Source organism: Stenella coeruleoalba, assembly GCF_951394435.1.
Source record: "Stenella coeruleoalba genome assembly, chromosome: 3".
Classification (NCBI taxonomy): Eukaryota; Metazoa; Chordata; class Mammalia; order Artiodactyla; family Delphinidae; genus Stenella; species Stenella coeruleoalba.
In genome coordinates this window covers 108,690,004-108,707,945 of record NC_137148.1, presented here as the reverse complement: position 1 = coordinate 108,707,945, position 17,942 = coordinate 108,690,004, and the positions used below count along the sequence as shown (strand labels likewise).

At 36.7% G+C, this 17,942-nt stretch overlaps 1 protein-coding gene across 3 annotated transcripts in view; it reads left to right on the top strand.

Annotated features, from left to right (window-relative positions):
• FNIP1 (folliculin interacting protein 1) overlaps positions 1–17,942 on the top strand; it is a 134,251-nt gene that overhangs the window by 45,647 nt on the left and 70,662 nt on the right. For all 3 annotated transcript variants that reach the window (XM_079917430.1, XM_079917431.1, XM_079917429.1), the window contains exon 2: positions 9,663–9,789. In XM_079917430.1, the coding sequence (XP_079773556.1) occupies positions 9,663–9,789 (127 nt within the window). The remainder of the gene's footprint in view (positions 1–9,662; positions 9,790–17,942) is intronic.

Below are 17,942 nucleotides of genomic sequence, written 5' to 3'. Positions count from 1 at the left end.
GTCTTCTTACTAATGTTTAATATTATGCTGAGTACAATAGCTTAATACTGAAGATAACTTTGCTGTAGTATATAGACAGTTTTTGTGAATGGTTATAGTGTGCTTACCACTGTTAATGATTAGGCTTAATTATGTCTTCAGTTAAATTCTGATAAAAAGAGGCAATGCAATGAGGTGGAAAATATGGTGAATTAGATGTCAGAGTTTGGCTTCTAGTTAATAAAGGATCATTCTAAAGTCTTTGATTTTCCATGTCTTAGTTGTTGTAAATAGTGCTGCTGTGAATATTGGGATGCATGTATCTTTTTGAATTAGAGTTTTGGGGTTTTCTTTCCAGATATATACCCAGGAGAGTGGTATTGTTGGATTACATGGTAGCACTATTTTTAGGTTTTTAAGGAACCTCCATAAATGTTTTCCATAGTGGCTGTACCAGTTGACATTGCCACCAACAGGGTAGGAGGGTTCCCTTTTCTCCACACCCTCTCCAGTGTTTATTTTTTGTAGGCTTTTTGATAATAGCCATTCTAACCTGTGTGAGGTGATACCTCATTGTTGTTTGATTTACATTTCTCTAATAATTAGCGAAGGTGAGCATCTTTTCATCTGTATGTCTTCTTTTTTTACATTTTCCCTGTAAATTTGTTTAATTAATTTATTTTATTTATTTTTTTTGCGATATGCGGGCCACTCACTGTTGTGGCCTTTCCCGTTGCGGAGCACAGGCTCCGGACGCACAGGCTCAGCGGCCATGGCTCACGGGCCCAGCTGCTCCGTGGCATGTGGGATCCTCCCGGACTGGGGCACGAACCCATGTCCCCTGCATTGGCAGGCGGACTCTCAACCACTGTGCCACCAGGGAAACCCTATTTAATTTAATTTGTTTTATTTTTTTATTTTATTGGAGTATAGTTGATTTACAATGTTATGTTAGTTTCAGGTGTACAGCAAAGTGATTCAGTTATATATATACATGTATTCATTCTTTTTCAGATTCTTTTCTCATATAGGTTATCACAGAATATTGAGTAGAGTTCCCTGTGCTATACAGTAGGTCCTTGTTGCTTATCTGTCTTGTATATGGTAGTATGTGTATGTTAATCTCAAGCTCCTGATATTTCCCTCCCCCCCATGTTTCCCCTTTGGTAACCATAAGTTTGTTTTTGATATCTGTAAGTTTGCTTCTATTTTGTGAATAAGTTCACTTGTATCATTTTTAAAAATCAGATTCCAACATATGAGTGATATCATATGTTATTTGTCTTTCTTTGACTTAGATCACTTAGTATGGTAAGCTCTAGGTCCATCCATGTTGCTGCAATGTATGTCTTCCTTGGAGAAATGTCTATTTAGGTCTTCTGCCCATTTATTATTTATTTATTTTTATTATTGTTTTTATTTTTGGCTGAGTTGGGTATTCGTTGATGTGTGCGGGCTTTCTCTAGTTGCGGTGAGCGGGGGCCACTCTTCGTTGCGGTGTGTGGGCTTCTCATTGCAGTGGCTTCTCTTGTTGTGGAGCATGGGCTCTAGGCACAAGGGCTTCAGTAGTTGTGGCACATGGGCTTAGTTGCTCTGTGGCATGTGGTGTCTTCCAGGACCAGGGCTTGAACCCGTGTCCCCTGCATTGGCAGGTGAATTCTTAACCACTGTGCCACCAGGGAAACCCCTTCTGCCCATTTATTGATTGGGTTGTTTGGTTTTTTTCTGATACTGAGTTGATTGAGCTGTGTGTGTAATTTGGATATTAACCCCTTGTTAGTTGCATCGTTGGCAAATATTTTCTCTCAGTACATAGGTTGTCTTTTTGTTTAGTTGATGGTTTCCTTTGCAGTGCAAAAGCTTTTCAGTTTTATTAGGCTCCATTTGTTTATTTTTGCTTTGATTTCTTTTGCATTGGAAGACTGATCTAAGAAAACTTTGCTACAATTTATGTCAAAGAATGTTTAGCTTATGTTCTCTTTTAGGAGTTTTATGGTGTCATGTCTTATACTTAGGTTTAAAGCATTTTGAGTTTATTTGTGTATATGGTATGAGGAAATGTTCTAATTTCATTGATCTACACATAGCTGTCCAGCTTTCCCAACACCACTTGTTGAAGAGACTGTGTATATTTTTGCCTGCTTTATTGTAGATTAATTTACCGTAGGTGTGTGGGTTTATTTCTGGGCTCTCTATTCCGTTTCACTGATCTATGTTTTTGTGCCAGTACCATGCTGTTTTGATGATTGTAGCTTTGTAGTATAGTCAGAGGTCTGGAAGGGTTATACCTCCTGCTTTGCTCTTTTTCCCCAGGATTGCTTTGGCAATTCTGGGTCTTTTGTGGTTCCATGTAAATTTTAGGATTATTTCTTCCAGTTCTGTGAAAAATGTCATAAGTATTTTGATAGGGATTGTATTAAATCTGTAGATTGCTTGGGGTAGTATGGCCAAGACATGGAAACCACCCATGTGCCCATCAACAGACAGTTGGCTTAAGAAGCCAGTGGTTTTCAACTCAGCTGGGCCGTCTCTATGGCTTGATATTGCTTTTGCTTTACTTAGGTTAGCACTTTTCCTAATTTTTCGATGACTTTGCCAGACCTTTATCTCTCAATCCCTGTACCCCAGTTCAGACCACCGATCTCATATATGCTTGTATACATTCTTGATTCTGCTTTTCAGAGAAAACAGAAATCAATGTAAATGCTCAATTTGTTGTCTCCTACTTGCACACCTATCTGCAGTAATTTTCATTTGTAGGTCTTTTTTTTTTTTTTCTCTGCCTCATTAAGTGCTTCTGTAGTACATTAGCCTTGCATAGAGTGCTGTGTCCTAACTTGTTTGGAATCTTAGTCCAACACTCCTCTCTGGTTACTTTTAGATGCTTTGTCTGATTTCTTCCATTCAGTTTGGAAATACGTATCTTTAAGTATATACCTTTTCCCTTTAGATAGATAGATAGATGCATACATACAAACAATTTTATATATATATATATATGTTTTATATCTATATATCTTTTTCCTTTAAGAAACAGCCTTTTGTAGCCCCACCTCTTCTTTAGTTATCTGGGGTGACCATAGATCTTGGTTGCCCAAGATAATCTCAGGTTTCTCTTGTGTGTTTAGGGCTGTCTTTTACTTTCAAAACTCTGCAGTTTGTTTTTTTTAAAATTATTATTATAACCTCATTTTTTAAAAAAAAATAAATATTTTTTTGGCTTATTTGGCTTATTTGACTTATTTGGCTGCACTGGGTCTTAGTTGCAGCATGAGGGATCTTTAGTTGTGGTATGTGGGATCTTTAGTTGCGGTATGCAGGATGTAGTTCCCTGACCATGGATCAGACCCAGGCCCCCTGCATTGGGAGTGTGGAGTCTTAACCACTGGATCACCAGGGAAGTCCCCAAACTCTGCAGTTTAGATGATCATTTGTATGGTCACATTATTTCTCTCCCCCTTTTAAAGGGAAACCGTTGTGAATAGTATATATAATACTTACCATCTTACTTTCTTAGCTCTCTTCTCTTCATCAATTGCTACTGCTGTGTAACTACCCCCACCACAACTCTCCACTGAAATGGTTCTTGCAAGAGTACGAAAGACCACCAAATTGCTAAATCCCATGGATGCTTGTAGTCTTTATAAAAATTTTGGCTTTTTGCAGCCTTTGGCACTGCGCATTATTCCTTTTTCATCTTCGTCTTCCTTGACTTTTGAAATAATATTTTACCATTGGTTTTCTCTTTTCTATTTTGTGGTCTGTCTTTACTGATCTTCTGTGACTTCTCTACTCTCTGTCCTTAAAATATTGCTATGTCTTAAAATTCTGGTTTATTGATCCTTTCCTTTCTTTGACCTTTTCTTTTTTTAAAATTTATTTTATTGAAGTATAATTGATTTACAATGTTGCATTAGTTGTTTCTGGTGTACAGCGAAGTGATTCAGTGTCTACACACACATGCACACACTTTTTCATATTCTTTTCCATTAGGATTTATTACAGGATATTGAATGTAGTTCCCTGTGCTGTATAGTAGGGTCTTGTTGTTTATCCATATCTTTTCTCTTTTTGATTAATGTGTTCTTCCTGAATAATTTCACTACCAACTATGTGTGAATAACTCCTGTATCTAGAACTCTAGTTTAAGCCTTTCTCCTGAACTCCAGAGCATTTTTTCATCAAAATATCAGAGGTGTTTCTGCAGCTGTCTCACAGGCCCCTTGAACTCAATCTATAAACACTCTTATCCCAAACTTGCTTTCCCTCCTGTATTCTCTGCCTCTCTCTTTTCATCAAATCTGAAACCTAAGAGTCAGGCATCCTCTTCCCTCATTCCCCATATCCAGTCCCCAAGTCCTTTCTCTGTCTCCTAAATAACATCTAGCTCTGTCCCTTTCTATCTTCAGTGCTATTTTTTGGTTCAGCTTAGAGAACATTATTCTTACCTCCAGGCCTCCTTCTCTAGTCATTTCTCTAAGTTTCTGTCAATGTGATTTTCTAAAAGGCACAAAATGATCTTGTTACCTATTATTTCACACTCTGTTTACTCATTGCCTGAATGGTGAAGTCCTTACATGTTTGTGTGAAATGGTTCTGAGTGTTGATCTGGCACCAGCCTGCCTTTGTAGCTTTTGTTGCTTCACTGCACACTCCAGAGCTAGGGTCACTAAGAATTACAGCCTATGATGTTTTCTTCTTGCAGGAAAGAGAATACCCTTCTTCCCAACTTGAAGCTGAGAGGCTTTAAGTACTTAATCGATAGTACAGAGTAATGGTTATGGTTGTGGACTCCAAAGACACACTGCCTGGAATCTAAACCCAGCTTTGCCGTTTACCATGTATTTGGCTGTGTTATTTTGGGCAGGTTACCTAATCTCTCTATGCCTTAGTTTTCTCGCGCATAAAATAGGAGTAAAGTTGTGACGATGAATCAGTGGTGTGAAGGGTAAATGAATTAACATACGTGATGCCCTTAGAACAGTAGCTGGTATACAATAATGTATAACTGTTAGCTATTATTTATTATTCATTGTGTATCATTTATTATTGTTCTTCAGTGAGTCCATACCTGACCTCCGTATGCAGACCTCTTTGTCTACATTATAAGTTTGCTCAGTCGTAGACTGTACCACAGTGATGAAATTATTTATATGTCTTCCTATTATTAGACTGTGAACGTTTTCACAGTCATGTTTTTCTTTTCATACTTAATGAATGCTTTTAAGTCAGTAAATGAATGCACAGAAATATTCCCAGTGCCTGGCATTGTGCTTTGAGCATGGTAAATGTTCAATATCTCTGTTTTAGTGAGATCTCTGTAATGTGAATCCATGGTTTTGATGTCTATAATGTAAATACACTATATATATACCATATATATAGTGTTTTCTCCCACAATCCTCTCCTTTTAAAAAATTGAGGTACAATTTACTTAAAAAGCACACTTTAAAAAAAATTCATTCATTCATTCATTCATTTTTGGCTGTGTTGGGTCTTTGGTGCTGTGCGCAGGCTTTCTCTAGTTGTGGCAAGCGGGGACTACTCTTTGTTGTGGTGCGCAGGCTTCTCATTGCGGTGGCTTCTCTTGTTGCGGAGCACAGGTTCTAGGTGCGCAGGCTTCAGTAGTTGTGGCACATGGGCTCAGTTGTTGTGGCTTGCAGACTCTAGAGCACAGGCTTAGTTGCTCTGCAGCATGTGGGATCTTCCCGGGCCAGGGCTTGAACCCATGCCCCTTGCATTGGCAGGCAGATTCTTAACCACTGTGCCACCAGGGAAGCCCCAAAAGCACATATTTTTAAGTGTATAATTTGATTAATTTTGAAAAATGTATACATTTGTTTAACTACAACCCTAGTAGATATATAGAACATTTCAGTCACTCCAGAAAGTTCCTTCATATACTTTTCTAGTCCTTTCCCTTCACACCCTGCCCCTGCCCAAGCACTGCTTTGGTTTCTATCACCATAGATTAGTTTTACCTGGTCTAGAACTACATATAAATGGAATTACCAATATGTATGCTTTTGTGTCGGGATTTTTTTCAACATTCTTCCAGAATTCACCTATGTTATGACTAGTAGTTCATTCCTTGTTATTTCTGCATAGTATTTCAATGTAGAATGTATCATAGCTTGTTTATCCATTCTCCCATTGATGGTCATTTGGGTGTTCCCAGTTTTTTGCTATTAGGAATAAAGCTGCAAGAAACATTTTTTTTTTTTTTTTTGCGGTATGCGGGCCTCTCACTGTTGTGGCCTCTCCTGTTGTGGAGCACAGGCTCCGGACGCGCAGGCTCAGCAGCCATGGCCCACGGGCCCAGCCGCTCCGCGGCATGTGGGATCCTCCCAGACCGGGACACGAACCCGTGTCCCCTGCATTGGCAGGCGGACTCTCAGCCACTGCGCCACCAGGGAAGCCCTGCTCGAAACACTTTTATGGAAGTCTTTGAACATATATTTTCATTTCTACTGGATATGTATCTATGAAAAGAATTGCTGGGTCATAGCTGCCAAATAATTTTCTAAAATGGTTGTACCCTTTTATACTCCTACCAACAGTGTATACGATTCCACATGCTTCATATTCTTACCAACAACTAATGTTATTAGTCTTTTGTGGAAGGGTTTTAATTTGCATTTATCTGATGATTAATACTGTTAGCATCTTCTCCATGTGCTTTGTTCCTTCACCATTCATATATCTCCTTATGTGAAATGCCCAAGCCTTTCACCCATTTTAAAATTGGGTGAATGGTTTGTCTTATTGCTTTGTAGGAGTTCTTTGTGTAGGCTGTTTACAAGTCCTTCATCATTTATATACATTGCAAATATTTTCTTCCAGTTTATGGCTTGCCTTTTTAAAAAATTTTGCCTTTTGATATGCAAGTTTTAAATTTTAATGAAGTCCAATTTATCGATTTTTCTTTTATGCTTAATAACTTTTGTGTCTTTTTAAAGAACTCTTTATACTCCATGATTGTATAGATACTCTGTTTCTTTCTAGAAGCTTTATAATTTAAGCTTTTACATATAATCTTGTTTTGAGTTAACAGAGAATACTTTACAAATGCTTAGATAAGTTCAGGAGCAAAGCATTCTAACTTTTTTATTATTGTTGAGATAAATTTCACATACTGTATAATTCACCTGTGTATAGTATACAGTTCAGTGGTTTTTTAGTATAGTCACAGAGTTACGCAGCCATAACTGCTATCTAATTCCAGAACATTTCATCACCCCACATGCTTATGAAGTAAGTCAGACAGAGAAGGACAAATATTGTATGATATCACTTATATGTGTAAATAAAACATACTAGTGAATATAACAAAAAGAAACAGACTCACAGATACAGAGAACAAACTAGTGGTTACCAGTGGGGAAAGGGGAGAATTTCCAAGAAATCTTATGTTTCCTAGTCAACATATTTTCTTTTGCCACAAAGACTGCTCTCTTTTTACTCTCTACTGTCCCCACATTTTACAACTTATCCTTTATTTTCCTTCACCTACTTTACAAAGAATATAGGACTCTTAGACATGAGTCCCCTCATCCTTACGTTCATATCTGTAAATCTTTCTGTATCCGTGTCCATGTTTGCTTCCTTTTTATCCTAGCAAAGGGGTTATCATTTCTTCTGAGGTTAACCCTTTCATCTGTACTCTGTATCCTGTCCTCATCCGCTTCCTTAGACGCCTTACTTTGTCAATCACCATCTCCCTTCCACTTCACATTCTTTGTCATCAATATGTAAACATGTTCAGATGTGTCCTTTTTAATAACAAAATAGCTGTCACTCTACTTCATGATTCCTTTTCTTTTTCTCTTTCCTTGACATTTGTCTTAAACTCACTGTTTACTCTCATTTAGTCCTCAATTTTCTGCAGTTTGACCCCAGGACTCTGTCCTTACAACTGTCCTTGCCATGGTCACCAATGACTTCTTTGTTTCTAAAGCTAGTGGATGCTTTTTAGTAACAACTGTGGTATTTCTTCTTCCTCTCTAAAGTGCTCCTCTTTCTTGGTTTCTTTGAGGCCAGCTTCCTGATTTTAATTCCAAAACAGTCTGTCCTTTTATAGTTTCCTTTGCATAACATCAAGCACAGTTTAGTAAAAGCTGTTCAGGGGGATGCAAATCATTGTGGTCTAAGGATGAATCTCTGGTTTAGCTTGAATTTTCATCAATTCATAGACATTTGCTAAGGATTAAATACAGGAAAACTAAAATTGTATTTGCTGTCAAGATTTGGGATGAAGATGTGTTATGTTGCCAGTTATGGATTTTTAAACATGCATCAATAGGGTTAGGGTTAAGGTTCTCTTAACGAAATGAAGGAACGCAATCAAAAGCTGTGACTGATGAATTGTGAGGAATTGACCATTCAGCCTAACAACAGACAGCTCCTGGAACGACAGTTCTCTTCTTTCTTGGCAACTGTCCTACATGTTGTAGTGCCTTCAGTTCACCAGATTCTTATCTCCATCATACAATTCATTGTTTTCTTTCTTTCCCTCTCCTCCTCATCTCACTTACTCCATTAGTCTTTTTAATTGTGAAATATAATGTACACAAAACAAATGCAGTGGACTTTCTTTTTTTTTCCTTTGGGTACTGTATCTGTGTAAACATTATCAAGTCAAAAAATAGAACATTATCACTGCCCCAGTCCTCCTGGTATAACCCCCACCACCCTCACCTAACTCCCAGATATAGCAACTCTCCAAACTTTTGAAGCCATCATTTCCTTTGTTTTGCTTATAGTTTTAAAAACTAAATATTCATCCCTTGACAAAACTTTACCTGATTTAAATCTTCCTATAAATGGCAAAATACAGTAACTGTGTTTATGGGTGTCATTGTGTGTCATTGTCTAATTTCTTTTGTTTACAGTCCATTTATGTTTTTGCCTATAGCTGAAGTTCATTCATTATGTTTGTTGTGTGGTGTTTCATAGTATGAATATTTACCCATTTGGTTGGTAAGTATATGAATAGTGTCCAGTTTTCAGCTATTATGAACAGTGCTGCTATGAACATTCTTGTATAATGGCATACTTTTCTGGAATGGAATTGCTGGGTCAACTTCATTTTTACTAGATTTGTCTAATTAGTGTACATATTTAAAAAACTATTCTCTAAAGAGATTATGCCATTTTCACTCACACCAACTATATATGAGGATTTCTACCCCATTTTGTTGTTCATCACTTTCTTACTTGTTTTTGTTTTATAAGGAATTAGCTACTGTTATTTAAACTGAAAGCTGTTTCTGTTTTTTCATTTTGATATTAAAGTAACAAAAGTATTTAAAAATCTGGGTTAGCCTTATGCCATCTGAGTCCATGCCAGGAAGTTAATATGTATTTTCATTATATTAAATGTACTGACATATTTTTATTGTTAGCTATTTTTAGATTCATGTGGGATGACTATATTTTATATACACTGAGTGATACTTGCCACAGATTTTATTCTTTCTTTTTAATCTAAAATGTCATAGCTGTGTAAATTTTCAGTCCTAAACTAAATGGTAAAACTAAATGGTGGTATTTTATGTAAAGTTCTTCTGTGTTATCTTGAGCAGTAGTACAACTTTGGGTTTCATTATATAGATTTTATTTCTGGGAGTTTATGTGGAATATTTATTAAAGTAATTCTAATGAATCTTTATTTTTCTTTAAAGTTGGCCTTTGCCAGAGTTTGATCCAAGCCAAATTCGACTAATTGTATATCAAGACTGTGAAAGACGAGGGAGAAATGTCTTGTTTGACTCCAGTGTTAAGAGAAAAAATGAGGACATATCAGTATCGGTGAGCATCATTATTGATTTGGTTCAAATTTAATGTCAGATATTCTAATTCAAGATGGAATGAGTAAGATTTCAGTTATGGTACTTTTATTTGTCAGTACAAAACATTTTTACCATGTTATTAAAATTTAGAACACTGGTTTTGAGAATTTTTAAAGGAAAAAACATTTGCCTTATTTGCATTGGTCTAGTACCAGAGAAAATTTTAGTTTGACATGTATTTACTTATATACTTGTATTATGAGATATGGCTAGAGCTACAGGGATTGTTAAAGTGGATCTGGTACAAACCTCTCACCTTATGACTGTGGAAAGTGTGACCTGGAGAGGTGAAATTATTTGTCTGAAGGTACAAAGCAAGTTAAATCTGTAGCCCTTAGTTCATCATATTTTCCCATACTATACAGCAGTAGTAAGAACATCTATTCTGTTGACTTTCAACATCATATTTTGAAATATTTTATGACTAGTTTAGCAGTAACAAATGGCCTTTCACTTGGTCATCCAAGAAAACCCAAGTGATTGTTGTTGTTTTGCTGCTGCTACTTCTATTAAACTTTCAGATGTAAAGACTGTCCATCGCCTGGATCTATAATCTGGAAATGGAAGCCTGGAATTGTGTTTTCTCTCCTTCCCTAAACTGACAATTTTCACTAACATTTCAGTAAACTAGAATTGACTTTTAATAGACAAAAAGTTATTTTTTAATAGGCAAACTTTATTTATCGAGACTTGGGAGTTTGTACTTGAGATTTTGTGTTCTTAGAAAAATTTGATACATTGGACGTGGTCTGTTGTCTTATAATAGCATCCTCATCATCTACTTAGGTGGCATATAATAAGTACTTGCCTAATTTTTGAGTTATTTTGATTGTCAGGTTTTATGATGTTCTTCTGATTAGTAACACATTTCTTAATTTTCTGGAGATTGTGCTTTGTTTAGATTTCTTAGCCATTCCCTGGACACTTTTTTCAATCTGACAAGAAAAAAAACATTGCAAACTTTTCTTAAAGTATTGTTTGGTTGTACAAATGACTAAGTATCTACAGAGCACTAGGCTCTTGGAGATTTAGCAGTCTCTACCCTCTTGGTGCCTGCAATTAGACATTCTTAGGGAGGTGAACATTGAACAAACAAACAAATAAATAAATAATTCCAAATTGTGATTGGGTACTGTGAAAGAAACACACAGAATTCTTATGAGATTCCACAGGAAGGAACCCATTTTTTAAATTTGTTTTGTTTTGTTTTGTTTTGCGGTACGCGGGCCTCTCACTGTTGTGGCCTCTCCTGTTGTGGAGCACAGGCTCTGGACGCACAGGCTCAGGGGCCATGGCTCACAGGCCTAACTGCTCCGCGGCATGTGGGATCTTCCTGGACCGGGGCACGAACCCGTGTCCCCTGCATCGGCAGGCGGACTCTCAACCACTGCACCACCAGGGAAGCCCAGGAACCCATTTTTTATCAGTTTGGTTGTAGGGGTATTAGGAAGGTCTCACTGAGGTAGTGACATTCAACCTGAGATCTCAAGAAATTGAAGGCATGGTGTAGGGGATGGGTATTCCTTTAAGCAGGACCAGCAAATGCAGTCTACAGGGTGACTTAGGAGCTTAGTGAATTGCAGGATCTAAAAGAAGGCCAGTTTGGCTGGAATGATAGTAAAGTAGTATGTGAAGTAACTAGAGATGAAATTGGAGAGAGATGGAACAGGAGCCAGAATATTCAGGGCCTCATAGATCTCTGGGTTAGAAGTGTAGATTATATTCTAAATGTAGTGGGAAGCCATTGAAGGGATCTGGTTTATGTTTCAAAAAATCACTTGGGTAGAGAGTCCAGAAATAAACTCACACATACGTGGTCAGTTAATTTACAACAAAGGAGCCAAGGAATATGCAATGGGATAGGACAGTCTCTTCAATAAATGGTGTTGGGAAAACTGGACAGCCACATGCAAAAGAATGAAACTAGACCGCTTCTTAACACCATACACAAAAACTAGCTCAAAATGGATTAAAGACTTGAACATAAGACTTGAAACCATAAAGCTCCTAGACTAAAACATAGGCAGTAAACTACTTGACACTGGTCTTCGCAATGATTTTCTTGGATGTGAGACCAGAAGCAAAGGCAACAAAATAAAAAATTAACAAGTGAGACTACATCAAACTAAAATAGTTCTGCACAGCAAGGGAAACCATCAACAAAATGAAAAGGCAACCTACCAAGTTGAGAAAATATTTGTAAATCATGTATTGGGTAAGGGGTTAATACCTGAAATATATGAAGAACTCATACAACTCAATAGCAAAAAAACAAACAATCTAATTGAAAAGTGGGCAGAAGATCTGAATGGACAGTTTCCAAAGAAGACATACAGTTGGCCAACAGGTACATGAAGAGGTGCTCAGCATCACTAATCATCAGGGAAATGCAAATCAGAACTGCAACTGTGTATCACCTTACAGTTGTTAGGATGGCTATTACCAAAAAGACAAGAAATGACGAATGTTGGTAAGGGTGTGGAGAAAAGAGAACCCTTGGGCAGTATCTGTGGGAATGTAATTGATGTAGCCACAATGGAGTACAGTATGGAGAATCCTCAAAAAATTGAAAATAGAATTGCCATATGATCCAGCAGCTCCATTACTGAGTCTGAAGAAATAAAAACACTAACTTGAAAAGATCTATGCACTCCAGTGTTCACTGCAGCATTATTTATAATAGCCAAGACATGGATGCAACCTAAGTGCCCATTGATGAATGAATGGATAAAGAAAAAAATACATATAATTCAGCCGTAAAAAAGAAGGGAACCTTCCTGATTTTGACAACATGGATAGACCTTGAGGGCATTATGCTAAGTGAACTGAGTCAGACACAGAAAGACAAATACTGTATGATCTCACTTATACGTGGAATCTAAAAAAAACTGAACTCGTAGATACAGAGAACAGATAGGTGGTTGCCAGAGGCAGGTGTAGGGAGTGGGGAAAATGGGTGAAAGGGGTAAAAAGTATAGGTTTCCAGTTATAAAATAAATAAGTCATGGGAATGTAATGTACATATGGTCACTATAATTAATAATACTGTATTGTATATTTGAAAGTTGCTAAAAGAGATCTTTTTTTCTTTTATTTATTTATTTATTTATTTTTTTGCGTTATGCGGGCCTCTCACTGTTGTGGCCTCTCCTGTTGCGGAGCATAGGCTCCGGACGCACAGGCTCAGCGGCCATGGCTCACGGGCCCAGCAGCTCCGTGGCATGTGGGATCTTCCTGGACCAGGGCATGAACCCGTGTCCCCTGCATCGGCAGGCGGACTTTCAACCACTGCGCCACCAGGGAAGCCCAAAAGAGTAGATCTTAAAAGATCTCATAACAAGGAAAAAAATTTTTTGTAACTATGCATAGTGATGGATGTTAAGTAGACATTATGGAGGTCATTTCATAATATATATTACAAATACTGCATCATTATGTCATACATCTGAAATGAATATAATGCTGTTGTCACTTATATGTCAATTTTTTAAAAATAGTGAAAAAATCGGGCTTCCCTGGTGGTGCAGTGGTTGAGAGTCCGCCTGCCGATGCAGGGGACATGGGTTCGTGCCCCGGTCCGGGAAGATCCCACATGCCGCGGAGCGGCTGGGCCCGTGAGCCATGGCAGCCGAGCCTGCGCGTCCAGAGCCTGTGCTCCGCAACGGGAGTGGCCACAACAGTGAGAGGCCCACATACCGCAAAAAAAAAAAAAAAAAAAAAAAAAGTGAAAAAATCACCTTGTTACTTAGGGAATGGTTGGATGTGGGGGGATGAGGGAGAAGGAAGTGTTTGGTGAATTCAGCGTTTTGGTTTGAATAGCTGAGTGGTGAGATGCCTAAGAGTCATAGAATTGTAGATGGTCAAGCAGACAGTTGAAATCTAAGGCTAGCTGCAAATGTGATAGGCATGTTTTTTTTGTGTTTAGACTGCTAATAGCTCAGCAGAACTTGTCTAAGACTGACAGGTTAACAATCAATACTCTCTTGATGATTTCTTTAGCAAATATTTATTGAAGTTTTTTTGTGTGCTTGATGATGTTCCATTGAATTGCAGCATATAACTTCTTTACTATTTCTCTTGATGCTATTCACTGTGTTTCTTTAGCATTCTTCCCTTTTGTCTTAAACAGCCTTGTGAGTGTCGTGTCATGCTGTTTCTTGAACCCTTTCTGCCCACCTTTTCTGAAATGATGCTTCATTAGTCTCATTAGTCTTCTCTCCATCTGATATCTCCTTCTTCTCTCTGTTAGCTTTTTTTCTTTGCCTGCAAATCTTCACAAAGTCTCTTTACCCAACACCAACAAAATAATTATCCTTTTACTTTCTCCTTTATTTATATGCCCTTCTGTCTTTTTCTGTCTCTGTCTTTTTTGATCCTTCTCAGTCTTCCTTCTCAGTGTTTGTTGGTGTCTCTTAGCCTCTCTGACTCACTCTCTCTCTGGCTCTCCTCAGTGTTTCAGCTCAATCTCTCCTTGGTATCTCTTAGTCTCTTCTCTGTGTCTCTTAGTCTCTCAGTAGTAATCTGTCTACCAGCTCTAAGCTCATACCATCCACTCATTTCTCAGTCTTCTGAAATTTTCCTGTAAGCCTGCTTCTTCTTTTTCAAACTTTCCTCTAGACTCATCAGTGACTAGAAATCAAACAGCCTTGAATATTTCCAGTCTCAGTTGTTTTATATATCCTCATGTTTCGTGCTATCTCCCTAGATGAAGATTTATCTTCTTTCAAGGTTTATTGTATCACAACTTTATGAATCCTTTCTGATTCCTCTTTTCTGCTACATAAGAATTCTCATAGTCCTTTGTTTATAGTCTTTCACAGACTTCTATATCGGAGCTATATTTGTATGTTTATTTGTTATTAAATTGCAAAAAAAAGTAAAAAATTTGTCTGTTATTCACCTTTGTTTCCTAAACGGCACACTGCCTCACACATGGTAAATACCCAGGACATATTTTGATCAGCTTTAATTAAAAGTTAGGAAGTTTATTATCAAAATCCTGTAAATACTTTAATGAAGATTTTATATGTTCCTTTTGAACGCTACAGAACACATGTTTTTTTCCCAAATTGTGAGCTGTTGGAATCATTAAGTGATTTTTTTCATCTACTTTACTGTACTTATACCTTTGGAACATCAAATCATGTCAGTTCTATATAGGTAAAGAGGGACTGTGTGATGTAAATGATCATTTTAAACTTACTACACAATATTTTGGGTCTATACATAATGATGAGATAGTTTAGGCATTAGCAGTTTCCTGAATATTGTCTTACAATGCTGAAATAAAATTATATTAATCAGTGTATAGCTTTCTCAGAACATTTATTTTTCCAACTCTATTATATTCTGTGAAAAATGACTCTTGAACATTCAGTGATTGTAATCAAGAAACTTTTTTTTTTTTTTTTTTTTTTTTTCACGGTACGTGGGCCTCTCACTGCTGTGGCCTCTCCCGTTGCGGAGCACAGGCTCCGGATGCGCGGGCTCAGTGGCCATGGCTCATGGGCCCAGCCGCTCCACGGCATGTGGGATCTTCCCGGACCGGGGCAGGAACCTGTGTCCCCTGCATCGGCAGGCGGACTCTCAACCACTGCGCCACCAGGGAAGCCCAAGAAACTTCTCTCTTTTGTAAAAGTTTATTTTTATTTTTTTACTTTTGATCCTCAGACCTTATTCAGCATCTAGTTGAAATGTAAAAATTATTGAGATGTGGTTTCTTTGAACACTGATATAGCCAAATGGATCAAGTGTGATTTGATCATATGATACTATCTTTATCTTGGACATTATTTCTGTGTTAACAATAATCCAGTGCATGTGTTCCCAGTGAATTTACATCGTCACTCACATGTTTCAGCCTTCATTGGTTATATACAAGAATAAAGTTGTACATCAGCAGATTCAAATAACTTTGGAAAGGTGAATACAAATATTAATGTGTTAGAGTTTTGTATACTCAGAAGCATTGTACAAGTGCTAGTAGTTGAATTGTAATTGTGATATCAGATTTGGAACATAGGATTTGGTTAGTTAATTGAATCTATATAGAAGTTAATATACAGAAATCAGTAAACTCAGTATATACAAATAACTTCCAATTGGAAGTATGAAGGAAGCTAAGGCTCCATTTAAAATAGCAATTTTGTGGGATAGGGAGGGTGGGAGGGAGACGCAAGAGGGAGGAGATATGGGGATATATGTATATGTATAGCTGATTCACTGTGTTATAAAGCAGAAACTAAGAAACCATTGTAAAGCAATTATACTCCAATAAAGATGTTAAAAAAAAAAAAGGAGCATGGAGGCTTCTAAGTAAAAAAGGAAAGTGCTTTAAGCATTTGGGAACTCAATAAAATTAATTTATTTTTTAGCACCTTAAAAAAATAAAATAGCAATTAAAAAAATGCCTTTTCATAAACTTAACAAAATCTATATGTTTAGAACTTTAAAAATCTCCTGAGGTACATAAAAGCTTACTTGAGCAAATGAAAAGGCAAAATATATATTTGGGTAATACTTAATGTCATAAAGTTGTCCATTGTCTCTAAGTTGCTTTGTAAAATAATGCTATCTCCATAAAAATGGCAACCTTATTGTTGTTGTTATTATTATTATTATTTTTGGTGGGTGGTGGTATCTGGAATTAGATAGCAGATTCTAAAGTTCAAATGGAAAGAAATTAGCAATAATAGGTTGGAAAACTGAAAAAGAAAGAGTAGTGAGGTTGAGTAAGTTCTACCAGATTTGAAAAATATACTGTAAAGTCTCAATAATTAAAAGAATATATTATTGGAACATAAATAGATCAATAGACTAATGGAATGAAATAGAGGATCAGAAGTAGATCTAAATACATGCAAGAATTTAATATATGATAAAGGCATCATCTTAAATCAGTAGGGTAAAGATTAATAAATGGTATTAGATAATTAGCCAATTATAAGAAAGATAAACTTAGATTCATATCTCAAGTATATCAAACATTTACATGTAAAAAAAATAAAACTGTGACATTACAAAAAGATAACATGAGTTCCTATGTATCCATGGAGTGGAAAACACCTTTTAGCTATTGCTCAAAATGCAGAAGCCATAAAGTTAAAAGACTTACACATTTGACAACCAAATAAAAAAAGAAACGGAAATAACTTGGATGGTGGGCAAAGCAAAGCAAAAGCAAACAAAAAAGAAAAAAACTACCATGAGGAAAATCAGAAGATAAATGGTATGGGAAAACATTTTTATAGGATATAAAACCAGCTGGTAATCCTTCTATATAAAAAATTCCTAGAAATCAAGACAGGAGAAACATTCAGTAGAAAATTAGGTGAAAGATAAGACCAGGGAGTTCACATACAGATGGCCATTACACATTTAATAAGATTCTTCTTCTCATTCATAATAAGGAAATTAAAATTAAAACTATGTTGTGATTTTAGTTCTTTCCTTTTAGATTGGCAAAAACCCAAATGTTGCATGACAGTACTTTGCTGTTAAAGTGAGTGAGTGAAATGACATCCTTGGAGGGGTAGTCTGGCAGTATCTACCAAAATTACATGTATTTATGTTTTGACCCAGCAGTTCCACTGGCAGGGTTATTAACAGATGACTGGTTAAATAAGCTATAGTATATTCACACACTGGAATACTGTGTAGCTGTATTTTTTTTTAAAAAAACAATGAGGAAGATTTCTAAAGATAGATGAAAAGATTCTCTATGATATTAGTGGAAAATAAAGCAATGGCAGAACTGAATCACTTTTTCTGTAAGAGAAAAGGAAAGGGAATATGCTTATATTTGAAAAGAGATACTGGAAGGATAATAGTAAACCAATAAAAATGATTTTACTTATTGGCAATGTGTGGAGTGGGGAAAAGGGTAAAGAGTGGGATCTAGATTTCTTTGTGTTGATGAAAATTCAATTAACAATTAAGCTAAGAAGAAATAAAGATAATTTTATTTGAGCCAAATTGAGGATTGTAACGTGGGAGACAGATTTTCAGAAGCTCTGAGAATTGTTCCACTGGTCAGGAGTTAGAGAGGTGTATGTTTTTGAGAGAAAGAATCATGTATCATATTGACAAGTTAAAATTATAAATAAAGTTCAT